General features: G+C 36.3%; 1 protein-coding gene across 4 annotated transcripts in view; it reads right to left on the bottom strand.

Moving 5' to 3' along the window:
* The window catches only part of POLK (DNA polymerase kappa), an 80,717-nt gene that overhangs the window by 4,564 nt on the left and 62,315 nt on the right, over positions 1-13,838 (bottom strand). For all 4 annotated transcript variants that reach the window (XM_019968062.2, XM_070796851.1, XM_019968063.2 and 1 more), the window contains 6 exons: positions 10,173-10,412; positions 8,886-9,010; positions 7,862-8,028; positions 5,560-5,592; positions 1,772-1,868; positions 529-700 (listed from right to left, as the gene is read on the bottom strand). In XM_019968062.2, the coding sequence (XP_019823621.2) occupies positions 529-700; positions 1,772-1,868; positions 5,560-5,592; positions 7,862-8,028; positions 8,886-9,010; positions 10,173-10,412 (834 nt within the window). The remainder of the gene's footprint in view (positions 1-528; positions 701-1,771; positions 1,869-5,559; positions 5,593-7,861; positions 8,029-8,885; positions 9,011-10,172; positions 10,413-13,838) is intronic.

Here is a 13,838-nt window from a genome sequence, read left to right as displayed (position 1 = left end):
CATGATGGCTAGAAATGTGGTTTTATAGTGCCACAATCCTTTATCTGTAATTCCGAAATCTAAAAGCTCTGAAAATTGTCAGCAACAAATGGTTAACTGATGACAAGATTGATGTGAAGCTATTTAGAGTCTTTACAACTCAGTGTGAATATTTTTTGTTTTGCTACAGAAATAATAAAATGTTTGATCATAAAGTGCTGCCTCAGATCCCAAAAGAGTATTACACAATATACTCAACATGTACTGAATTTGCTTTCTAAAATCTGAAGTTCAAAATTTTGAAAAATGCCTAACCCCAAGGATTTCAGTAAGTATTGAAGGAAAAGAATGACTAACTGATTCTTACAGGAATTAAACTAGTGATCATGGCTTCACGTGTATCAGGTTCTAAGTATCAAGAAAAATGAAAGTAGAAGAAATACAACTCCCTGAATGGGTTCAAGAAATAAAATGGAGGTGAGACTATTTTTCAAATTGACTCTCAGGAAATGTCTTGCAGATTTTAAGGAAAAACAGTAAAAGTTATACCCATAAGTCTTAATCTCAAGGGTTGTGGAAAATCAGCATCAATTTCTGTTCTTAGCAGTTCTTTAGCTATAACAAATATTTCTTCTGCAGTTGAAACAACAGTTGAAACTGTAGAGGCACGAGTTTTTACTTCAAAATTCACATTCTTTAGCTTAATGGTAACAGTTCTACCCTGTAACAAACAGAATATATTATTTTATATAGCTCTTTAACTTCTAGAAAAAAAGTTTTTTACATGTTAGAAAAATTCAGAAAGGTCTCTTATGTACAGAGAGTATGGACATATAATCAATTATTTACAAAACATGGTAATGAATATAGTCATAAAGAATAAGTAAAATCCATAAGTAATCTAAAAATCCCATTTTCCTCCCCAACTGATCTTTTATGAAAGACTTTTATATAAAGGGCAAAGTTAACTGGTCATTTCTGTTAACTTTATTCTGTACTGTAGAAATGTACACTATGATAATATAAGATGTTAATAATGAGGGAAACTGGGTATACTGGAAGTCTCTATTTTCTCTGTAACTATTTTATAAATCTGAAATGAGTCTAAAATGAAAAGTTTATTTAAAGTTTTTTTTAAAAAGAACTCTCTTTATATTTAAGGTATAATAGAGAAGAATTATAAGAAAATATTCATTAGATGGCCCTTTCTTTGCAATACCTTTTTAATGCTTTTGTATTACACTTTGTAATAACTCCACCTCTGTTTTGAGAGTGTTGGAAAAATATTAAACATAGGTTGTTGTGAGTGAAGATTATAAAACACAAAGTTCAAAGACTTCCAGGTTTTGTTCTCAATGTATTAAGCAACCTGGATTAAGGCCTTGAAACAAAATGCCTATTCCACAAGGTCACTGTCTACCTGACGATGACATTAAAGGATAATTGGAAAGGCATTTAAAAAAGTACAGTTCTAGAGAAATCCTTCTCTTTGCCTTATTGTTTACTGCCAATATAACTCTGATTTTGAACTTATTCAAATGTACTCCCAATGTAATACAAACTCCTCTGGAAATATATTGGAGTCACTCCAGCCTTGTAAGTTGCTCCTCATAAAATGATCTCATCACAGGTTTCAGATAAGGGTTAGAATTCAGTTTGTCTCTACTGAGGATAAGAACTCTTTTGATATATCCCAATTTGTTTTTAAATGCAAAATCTAACTCTCAGTTTAAGGTTGCTTTTTATTATTAAAAATTTAGAAAACTAAGAATACCATATAAAAATGAAGTACCTTAAGTCCTTTTTTCTGTAGATCTTGAGCAAGTTCACTGCAAAGTTCTTGGCACAAGCTGTACTGTTCTTCTGCTTTACTTATCTCACTGAATGTCCTACAAAGAGAAGAATGATTTGGGTGCACAAAGTAAACTACAATTCAGGATAATTTAGAAATGATACACTACATGTAAATGGCCTAGCATTAAGATATATTTTCTATAGAACTGAATAAAGTTTTCAGATGTACTAAGATATAATTAAGTAAAAATATTCAAGATCTTCCTAAATAATGGGAGATTATTTATAGCTAAACTGATTAGCAAACGTACATTTGTTCTCTAAAATGTATTTTAAAAGATGATTGAAGTCACCAACATATAAGGATAATGCCCCAAGAACTTACAAAACATTAGGATATATTGGTATACAGACTGTTACAGAGGACTGTCTTAAGAAAGTACAAATGAGAACATCATTCCAATTATTGCATGAATATTGTCTGAAGAGAATTATCTTCAAGTAGATTTTATGGGGTTGGTTCATGGCCCCTATATAAAGTTGTTTAATAGACAATTGGAAATGAGCTGGTAAGATTAAATGTAGAACTTGTGAGTTCATTTGCACAAGAGTGTTGAAGGTCATATTAATGAAAAAGAGGAAGACACTAAAGAGAAAGCAGCATAACCAGTAAAAACCCTGAGCAAATCCTGAAGAGTCCATTCAGTGAAAAGTGCCCCTTCTCACCCAGTTGCCCACAGCAACTCAGTTCTCCTTCCCAGTGGCAACCAACACTGCCAGCTTCCTATTTATTGTTTATTCATCAGAATACTGTGTGCATATAAAAAGTATGTTATACTTTTATAACAGAGAAGGCAATGGCACCCCACTCCAGTACTCTTGCCTGGAAAATCCCATGGACAGAGGAGCCTAGTAGGCTGCAGTCCATGGGGTTGCTAAGAGCCGGGCATGACTGAGCGACTTCACTTTCACTTTTCACTTTCCTGCATTGGAGAAGGAAATGGCACCCCACTCCAGTGTTCTTGCCTGGAGAATCCCAGGGACGGGGGAGCCTGGTGGGCTTCAGTCTATGGGGTCGCACAGAGTCGGACACAACTGAAGCGACTTAGCAGCAGTAGCCACAGCAGCATACTTTTATAAACGAGCAAACACTTCCCCTATATAAACAGTAAAACATCAGACATTGTTTACCATTTTACTTTTCTCATTCATCCTGGTGAGTTCCCTGTAAGTAAATAATTTCCTCATTTTTATATGGTAGTTGTGCTGTGCTGTGCTTAGTTGCTCAGTCGTGTCCAACTCTTTGTGAACCCATGGACTGCAGCCCACCAGGCTCCTCTGTCCATGGGATTCTCCAGGCGAATACTGGAGTGGGTTGCCATGCCCTTCTCCAGGGGATCTTCCTGACCCTAGGATCGAACCCAGGTTTCCTGTATTGCAGGCAGATTCTTTACCAGCTGAGCCATCAGGGAAGCCCAAGAATACTGGAGTGGGTAGCCTATCCCTTCTCCAGGGGATCTTCCCGACCCAGGAATTGAACCAGGGTCTCCTGCATTGCAGGTAGATTCTTTACCAGCTGAGCTACGAGGGAAGCCCTTTATATGGCAGCATGATATCCTAATTTAAATATGTAAGATCATTTAACCAATCCTCTATTTGTAGAAACTTAGGTTATTTCCAACGTTTTGCTATTATAAAAAAAATGCAATTCACAACTTCGTATACATGTAAAATGACATGTGATGACACCTGTGGAATGAATCTCTAGATAAAAAGAATAGTGGGATCAAAGTACATGAGTATCTATATCTTGACAGACAAAATCACTTGCTCCCTGTGGTAGGCAAAATAATGGTCCCCAAAGATGTCTAAATCCTAATCTCTCAGAATCTAGTACTTTACATGGTGAAAGGGATTTTACACAAATTAAAATGGGGGTAATGATCCTCGATTATCTAGGTAGGTTCAGTGTAATCCCTAGGTTCCTTATGAGGCAGGAGGGTAAGAGTCAAAGAAAGACAAAATGCGGGATCTGAAGATGGAGAACAGTGCCGTGAGCCAAAGAATGCAAGTGGCCTCTGGAAGCTTTTAGTAAGGAAATGGATTCTGCTCTGGAGCGTCTAGAGGGAATGCAACCCTGCTGACACTTTAATTTTAGGACTTCTGACCTTCATAACCACTAATCAGAAACTAGCACACTCTCCTTTAGAGTTTAATACCTTTTTCACTCACATAGTTTTGCCAGTGGAGTGTGTATCTTTGCCAACTTGATTAATGAAAAATGCTATCTCAGATCATTTTTAATCTGTACTTCTTAAATAAGAGACTGGGATTATTTTCACATGTTTGTAAAGCCATTTGTACCTTCTCTTCCATTAACTAATTGGATCTCTGTTCATTTTTTCCTATTGGTTTGCTGCCCCTTTCTTAAGAAATAGTAATATTAGTTAATATTCTTGTACAGCAAGCAATGTTCTCAATAACAAAATAGAAGACAAAACAGGAGGAAAAATCATTAAATAGGAAATAGGACAATGCTCTCTCACATTTGAATGCTTTCCCCTCTTTTCCTTTGGCTGCGTGTGTGCGTGCACATGTACTAAGTGGCTTCTGTCTGTCCCTTAGTGACCCAATGGACTGCAGCCTGCCAGCTCCTTTGTCCATAGGATTCTCCAGGCAAGAATGCTGGAGTGGGTTGCCATGCCTTCTTCCAGGGAATCTTCCCGACTCAAGGATTGAACTTGTATCTCTTACGTCCTGCAATGCAGGATGATTCTTTACCACTGAGCCACCAGGAGAGCCCTTTCCTTTGATTGCTCTTATGTAAATCACAGCCTGAAACAGCAATTTTTATCAAGTCATTCACGGAGTGCGTTGTTTTAGAAAAGTTATTCAGTTTTTCTGATCACAAATAATATATGTGCAAAATGAACACAGCCTTACAGTAGGTCCAAGGTTTTTTTTTTTGCCGTGCTGTCGCTGTGTGCAGGCTTTATCTCGTTGCAGCAAGTGGGGGCTTCGCTCCAGTTGTGGGGTGAGGGCTTCTCACTGCGGTGGCTTCTCTTGCTGTAGGGCACAGGCTCTGGGCACTCAGGCTTCAGTAGTTGTAGTGCATGGGCTTAGCTGCTCTGTGGCATGGGGGATATTAGCTCCCCCAGCAAAGGATGGAACCCGTGTCCCCTGCACTGGCAGGCAGACCCCTAACCACTGGGCCACCAGAGATGTCTTGGTCTGAGGTTCTTACATGTCTTAGTGGAACTTTAGGAGGTCAGTGAGAGACTTCTCAGACAATGACATATATCCCAAGACAATAAGGTTCCATCAAGATTTCATCTGACTTCTAAACAGGATTGTAAACCACTGAATGAGATCACCTCTAAGCTCTCGTTCATCAGGATCTTAATATTTGGTGCCTTCAGTCATTTACCAGTATTTGAAGAACTTCAGGAAGAACTTCCATTATCATATCTTAAATTAACTACCGAGTATTATTTTTCTTATAAACAAACCTAGAAATTTAGATTTGGAATCCTAAAATTCTTGGTTTTCATTGAATAGGAACAAAACTAACATTAAAAAAAAACTGCAGTTAAATTTTTTTTTCCCCCATTGACAGCATAGCAAGCAAAGATAATAAAGCACTGTACTAGAATATTTACTTTAGGGGTGTCAACTGCTGAAAATTGTTATCTGGTTTACAAATAGATTTTTAAAATTTCAGTGATATTTTATTAAAAATTAGTTTAAAATTATACAAATTATGAATAATTAGTAATAAAACATTACCTCTCAACACTCATGCTTTTCCTCTCTCCATCCCTTGAAATGAAAAAAATAAAAAGACTTTTATTTGCTTTCCAAACAACACTGAGTTACTTTTAGTCAACCAAAATGATTTAAGATCAGCTACCCTTTAGAAATCTCAATAATATTTTGGATTAAAAGTTATACATCATTAAATACAGTGAATTTTTTAATCTAAAAACTATCACCAAAGAATGTAGATAGATAAGCTAATAGAATTACATGCGTGACGGATCAAGTCTATATCTATCAAAGAACACATCTGCAAACAGGATATTATAAATTGTTTCTATTAAAAACCTGAATATCGAAACTCACAACTGATAAAATGAACAGAATGTGGTAGCATAATGGCTTTCAGTTATAAGATATAACTGAATTTTGAACAGTTTTATTTTCTAGTTTCTGGCCTAGGACACATCAATACTAGCCTGTCTATTACTTATACTACTCTGTAGAAGCTCAGTCAAAATGTGGTCTATGGCAATAGGGTGATGACTGGGAATCTGAACCTTCTAGTTAGGTTGCATTCTAGCTGCTCTGCCAGGACTAGTTAGAAGCAAAAAGCTGAAATGACACATAGATTATTCATTTTCCAAGTATTTCATGAACCAATTACGAATCGAATACTGTCCTAGGCCTTGGAGATACAATAATGAAGAAAACAGACCAAGTGACTGCCTTTAAGAAACTTCTACCTTGGTGGAGGCAGACAAACACAAAAATAGAGAACAGATTAGAAAGTAGGAAGCACAAGAGATTAAAAAAATAAAGCAAATTAGGGAAACAGAGAATGTAGATAGAAAGGAAAGTAGGTTTGCTATTTTATATTATTAAAAATTACCCATGAGTTTCACTTAAAAGCATTATCTACATCTCTGCTGCTGCTGCTGCTGCTGCTGAGTCGCTTCAGTCGTGTCCAACTCTGTGCGACCCCATAGACGGCAGCCCACCAGGCTCCCCCGTCTCTACCACTGGTTAATATCTGCTATGTTATATTAAAAGCTATATTGTTTTCAAGCACTATGGAAATAAAAAGAAGGTAATTTTTGGAATAAAGAAGACAGTTTTATTTTCCAAAATCTTCAAATACTGGGTTATTTATAGTACTGTGATGTCCTTCTCTTATCTTTCATTACATCCACTCAGCATCAAAGTCAGCTACCTGGATTCCAAAGAATGAGGAGCACAGAAAGATGAGAAAAGCAACAGCATAGGCCTTGCAATCTCTGTAAGATTTAACAGATTTAACTGATTAATCAAACATTTTATACACCTCCTCAGTAATCTTTTAGTTTCAGTTCAGTCACTCCGTCGTGTCCGACTCTTTGTGATCCCATGGACTGCAGCACGCCAGGCCTCCCTGTCCATCACCAACTCCCGGAGTTCACCCAAACTCATGTCCATTGAGTCGGTGATGCCATCCAGCCATCTCATCCTCTGTCGTCCCCTTCTCCTCCTGCCCTCAGGGTCTTTTAGTTTAGTTTAGTGTTAATTCTCATTCTTGTTTAGTGCCTTCTTTTCACCCACCCTAAACAGTGTACCCTTTTAGCTCTGGGATTCTTCTTTTTAAGACCAGGAGGAAAGAGCAGCAGGGAGAAAACACAGGGCTTCTCCTCTAGTTGTTTCCTCTTCTCCGAGGTCTTTGCCTGGCTGGCCCCTCAGACCTCCGCCACTGGAGGAGTACAGCCAGCACCACCTCTTACCCTCCCAAGTCAATTTCTATGCCCCTACTCTGCCTTCCTTTCTTCACTTGGTGACTTTCTTTTTCCCACACTACTCTGCACACTTTATGAAGGCAGTATTTCATCTTGTTTACTGCTATTATCCCCAGTGCCTAGAACGGTGCCTAACACAATGTACTCAGTAGAAGAGGAGAAATGCAGGAAGTTCATGAAGCTTTTCAAAGAATCATTACATCTACTTGCTTAAAGAGTGAGTACTGGAGCATAAGCCATCTTTCCTTCCTCAACAATCCGACCACCAGTATTCTTATGTTCTAAACAAAGAACAAAGCAGGTTCAGAAAAGAAAGCACCCATCATTCCTCTTACCCATCTATCCAGTTGCTAGAGCCAACAACCTAGGAGGGATTCTTTATTCCTCATTTCTTTTTCTCTCATATCCAATCTTTTGACTCTAATTCAAAAATTACATTCTGAGCTGAGCTAGCCTAAAAGAATTTCAAACACGTTCTCCTTCTAGCCTCTATCTCAATGGTGAAAACTGTTATTTCAGCAGACAATAAAGAAAAAGCAGAATGATTATATTATAGGTGCAGATACCTTGCCAGGTGTGTTGAACCTAGACCCAGGGAAATATGAAGAAAATGATGCCAAGATGTTTCAGAGAAAAGGAGAGAAAGTAATGCCCTCTGTTGGTACAGTTCTGTACAAGTAATAATTCCAAGGGCCTTTAACATTTTCTCTGTAACTTTTCCTATTCCAGAAACCTAGAAGAGAATCAACATTTATCATTAATACATTTTAAAATTAAGGTAAGAACTGATATTATAATCTCATCATACCTTTTATAACTCATAAAAGGTATAAATAATGTCCTCGTTTCAAAAGTCATGCAAGAAAATGGCTTAAATAATTTGTGGCCGTATTTCCTAAACTAGTGTTACATGGGAATTTAAAACTTTAAATTCCATAGAGTTTTTAAAAAGCATTTATAAAAGAGTTTTGTGGTCATATAAATTCAGGCATGGAGAAGGCAATGGCACCCCACTCCAGTACTCTTGCCTGGAAAATCCCATGGTGGAGAAGCCTGGTAGGCTGCAGTCCATGGGGTCGCTAAGAGTCAGACACGACTGAGCGACTTCACTTTCCCTTTTCACTTTCACGCATTGGAGAAGGAAATGGCAACCCACTCCAGTGTTCTTGCCTGGAGAATCCCAGGGACGGGGAAGCCTGGTGGACTGCCGTCTATGGGGTTGCACAGAGTCAGCCACGACTGAAGCGACTTAGCAGCAGCAGCAAACTCAGGGAATGGTAGGATAAATGACTTTTTATTCTCTTTTCATTTTTTAAAATCAAAGTTATAGTTGACATACACCATTAGTTTCAGGTGTACAACACAGTGATTCAACATTTATATACATTACAAGTCAATCACCACAGTAAGTCTAGTAACCGTCTGTCCCCATAGAAATTATAATATTATTGACTATAGACTCTAGGCTGTTCATTACACGACTTTTTTTTTTTTTTAATAACTCCAAGTTTCTACTTCTTAATCCTCTTTAACTATTTCTTCAGAAATCAGAGGGTATATATAGAGGATACATTTCATATAAAATCTCACCTTTCTAATGGGTAAGTCCTTAATGAAGTCCATTACAGCTTGCCTGTTAGGTAGAATTTGGTATTGTCCGTTTGGTTTATTCTTATCACTGCATACTTTTGCTAACATCGTATTGGGTGCAATGCCTTTAAAGAAGAACACTCCAATGACTCAAAGAACATGATGTGTATAATTTTAAAACATGTGATAACAATACATAAAAAAATTAAAAACAAAAATCTGAAATTATGTGGAATGCTACTTTAAAAATAGCATTTGATTACTCTCTATCTCCCCAAGGCTTGCTATGGTTTCAGGAAAGGAAACTGTATTAGTTACTGTGGCAGCAGAAATGAGGAATATTTAAATCTCCATGGTATCTTAAAGTTTAATTTTTGAGTTTAAGTGATAATATTAGTTTCCTACTATATTTAGTAGGAATACAGTCTGTCTTATAGAAAAGATTGATAATATAATTTAGGATGAAAGCTTTCTCTTTGAAAAGATCTTTTGTATAGATTACCCAAATAAAGAAAAAAAAATCAAAGATTCTGGTTTCTAGTATATTTGAAACAATGATAATGAAATGTGTGCATACTTTATATGCACACAAAGCAAATTACCACCACTTTTCAGAGAGGTGTTTTATAATTTCTAGGTGTCTTAATAATTAAGATAATTAGAAATAGGTATATTCAAATATAATAAATAGTTTATTTCAATTTTTATACACATCGTTCTACAATTTATTACTTATTCTCATGCTTTGCCATAGGAAGAAAAGACTAACCCAATTATAATATGGCTTTGTTAAAATAATCTAGGGTCTTCATGAATATCTGTTTCTGCACTAAGACTCAGAGCTATCCTCATGAGTGACTGACATATGGAAAGCTCTTTTTCCCTTTACCAGATGATCCTAGATTGCTATGCAGCTTGCTGGTGTTTTTTTCTGTCTTGTCCATACCTTGTATGGTCAGCTGGGCCCTTTTTTTGTACTGTTAAGTCTTCAAAGGGAAAACTGATAAAGTATTATGTCCAAAACCAATTAAAATATATTTTATGTTTCGAAAAAGATAGCTACACGAGCTTTATGGTAAGTTTTTGCTTTGGACACATGGATGTTTCTGCTTAATTCCCATTTATCTATAGTTCACAGCATTCTAAATAGGTAAACTATCAGAAGTTAATTAAAAAATGGCCAAGTAAAATTTGTTAACTATACACTTTATAATGAGAAACTACTAATATTACATTTGAATTAGCTAGTCTGAAAGTTTTTAGAACCACCAATATCCTTTTAAGTACCTGCACTGGCTGTGAGTGTTGTTTTCTGCTCGATTCTGAAACGAATTTCCTTTACCACTTCCTCCGCTGATGTTCCAAAAACAATTGAGTTTTGGTGTATTTGAGGATTATTTGGCTCTTCAAAGTTCACTTGGGAAGGATTTCCTGGGGACTGCAAATCAGGAGGACTATCTTCAAAAAGGAGTGGAGAGATGGATCCTTCATGCTCACTCAGTTCATTAACTTCCTTTCCTGGTTTATCTAAATCGTAAACAGGAACAGTAATTCATCTTCATCCTAAGAAATACATACTTTATAAATTATGTTTCTGTCAATCTTTTTAAAGACAAAACAAATCTCATTTAGTTTTGTTTCTAAGAACCAAGGTCAGAAATATTATCATTTATATTTTTAACTGTTCAACAAAGAAAACACTGATTCTAAGCTTTTCTTAAAAAGAATGTCACCCATTTCCATTGTAAACAATTTAAAAAGAAATACCTTACGTAAAATTCACTAATTTTTGAAGAAAATTAGTTGAAAACTAGAGTTGGAATTAGATTCACAGTACTTTTTTCTTTAAAAAAAAAAAAAAAGTTTTTTTCCCTTTGCTCATCTCTAGGAGAAAAAAGAACCTTAAGTTAGAATTTAAGAATAAGGAAAAGGCATTAGGCAATCTAGAGTAATTATGCCTGAAAGATAGATTTTATTTTTAGGGGAGAAAAAAACCCTTATCATTTTCTTCATTCATGGAAGAACTTTCCAAGTGTTAAAATAATCTGAATTTTATTCTTTCAGATGCTGATTTTAATTTTGACTTTTTTTTTTTTTTTTAATAAAGTATCACTCTTACTAACAGCACATTTGAAATAAATAGAAATTATTTTTGGAAGTTATATTTTGTTAAATATATAAATTCTTAAGGTCTAATCAGATTAACAATGATCCAAGTTTAAGGGTGAGAAGCCTTTATTACCAAAGGGCTGTAGACTAATATTATTAAAAAGTAAATCAAAAATACTAATCTGGTTATTACCTCTTTTTTTTTTTTCTTTTTTTATTGCGTTTTTAATGAATTTAAACTGTGAAATACATTTAAATCTATACCAATACTAAAAATGTCCTCACGAACAAATCCATGAACTTTACCTTCTGGGCTTAATGGAGAAGAAATCGGTTTAAGTGTAAAATTTATAAAAACAAGATTAACAACAGAGCTTTCTGATACATTCCATAATTCTTTTTTATTTTTAGCGGCCCCACGTGGCTTGTGGGATCTCAGTTCCCAGATCAGGGATTGAACCTGGGGCACAGCGGCCAAAGCACTGAATCCTAACCACGAGACCACCCAGGAACTCCCTCCAGCTCATAATTTTGTTACACATAAACATTTTCCAAATTAAGGTACATACAGAAGCAAAGATTAAATTTTTAGTTTCAAGACACAAACAAATGCATTATACTTAAAAAATGAAGTTGGTTTTTTAGAAAGAGTTTACAGATAACACAAATAATATGACAGACCCCTGATTAGTATCAAATTTTTAAATATGTAATATGAATTAAGTCAGAGATATTTTCCAAATCTGAATTCCCAGGCCACTACAAAATAAGCCTTATTTTCAAATTATAAATTAGCTGTTATTTATGTACTTCAGTTCATTTTCCATTATCTGGTTTTGAAATACAGAGCAATTCACAGGGGATTAAGACTGTGGCACAGTTGAAATGGCATCTACCTGGACACTTTCCCCACCTAGACATGTAGCAGTCAAGGTAAAGAGCTATGGCAAACCTGCAGGTCTGGGAAGAAACGTTCACAGCCCGCTTCTGCAACCTCTTCTGCCATGTTCTATACCGCCAGCTTCTGTCACAGCATCCTCAGGGGAGGCGCTGACTATGGAACACTATGACAGAAAGCAAAGCCTGCCGTCCAGGTTCATCGTTCAGTCACTGCTCAATGGTGTCTACTTCTCTGTGAGGCCTGGCTCTGCAACCAACCACTAGTGGTTTCTCATTTGCTTGCTGAAAGAAATATCTTTATAAGCCCCTTTGATCTGAGGTGATCAAAGTGCAAAATTAAGGTTTCTGATAATCTGAAATACTAAAGATCCCATCTGGATGGCAGGTGCTAAAAAGTATTCGGTACAGTATTTTAGTTTTTTATATTGGCTAGCACCATCCAGATTTATGAGAGAGAATAAACATAAAATTATTATCATTATTTTATTTCTATCTAGACATGGTAGTTAACAATACTTTTCCAAAACTGCACCTTTTAGAAAAGGGGCAAACAACAGACAAATGCCTTGGACTTTAGAGGAAGCTATGTCAACCACCTGCCATGACTCCAGTTCACTGTTGAAAGCTTCTCTTGGCATAATGTGAAATCAGACACGCCTGAAAGGCCAGTCCACAGGGACTTAGATATGAAAAAAAAAGCTAAACTATTTAAATTGCTTAAGAATATGAAATACATGAAGAGGAAAGTACATAGATACATATTAAGAATGACAGATATTAAAAATCCACATCCTCATAATGAGTTTGGATGTACAGTAAATGAAAAGAACATTAGTAGGGAATAAAAACACTTATCTTAGCCCCGATATACTTTTTTATAACTTATTGTGAAAGTAATTGTTATGGTGGCTTCTCAGGTGCACAGTGGTAAAGAATCAGCCTGCCAATGCAGGAGACGCAAGAGACGCAAGTTTGATCCTTGGGTCGGAAGGTCCCCTGGAGTAGGAAACAGCAACTCAGCCCAGTATTCCTGTCTGGAAAATCCCATGGACAGAGGAGCCTGGCAGGCCCATGGGGTTGCAAAGAGTCGGACACGACTGAGCATGCCACACCAAGAATATAGGAGACCCTCAGGGAGTGATTCAATGTAACTATTGATATTTAATGGTTCCCCTCCTTTCTCTTGTGAAAAGTTAAGGAATAGAGTAAGATTTTAAGCAATCTCAGGCTTTGTGTGTCACTTCCCCAAACAAGTTCTACTAAGAGCAAAACACCTTTTGCTTCAAGACTCTACATCCAGAAACTGTTTACTGCTTATATTGTTTAATGTTTCCCTTAAAGAGAGAGACCTTAGAGCTCTAAGCAAGGTGATAAAATTATGATTTGATGTCCATATTAAATTTGCTCCTAAGATGTGAGCCCCAAACCATGGTAGCCTGTCCCCTCTGAAGCAGTTAATGAGTTGTGCACATGAAACGTGGCTGTGGGTTTCAGGCAAACCCTCTATTTCTACCTTTTCATCCAGGTGAACTTTGCCCAGGGGTCCAGGGCAGCGCTAGCATCTGAAGTAATCCCACCTCAAACAGAGAGTTGACAGAGTACATGTACTATCTGCATGTTTTTTGGCATTGTTTTGGATAGATGATAAGGGTCCCATTTGAAAAAACCCTTAGGGTCATAAAACTTCTGTTTCATTATATAGAAAAAGAGTCAAAATAAGGTCTAAGGCAAAGAAGGGAATTGGAGAATTACTAATTTTGGCAAGGTTAAAAACAGTAATCACAGTAACCAGATTATGGAAAATCTATCAAATAAAGGGGAAAAAAATCCCATTCAATGTTTTAGTATGTTTGAGACTAATTTTTTTTAAAAGTCTATTTTCTATTATTAACAGCTACAACCAAAGGCTACCTTAAACAGAGAACCTCCTCAGATTCAATGCAA

Source organism: Bos indicus, chromosome 10 (genome assembly GCF_029378745.1).
Source record: "Bos indicus isolate NIAB-ARS_2022 breed Sahiwal x Tharparkar chromosome 10, NIAB-ARS_B.indTharparkar_mat_pri_1.0, whole genome shotgun sequence".
NCBI classification, from domain to species: domain Eukaryota; kingdom Metazoa; phylum Chordata; class Mammalia; order Artiodactyla; family Bovidae; genus Bos; species Bos indicus.
Note: the sequence above shows the minus strand (reverse complement) of the source record. Positions and strands in the feature narration are given on the sequence as shown.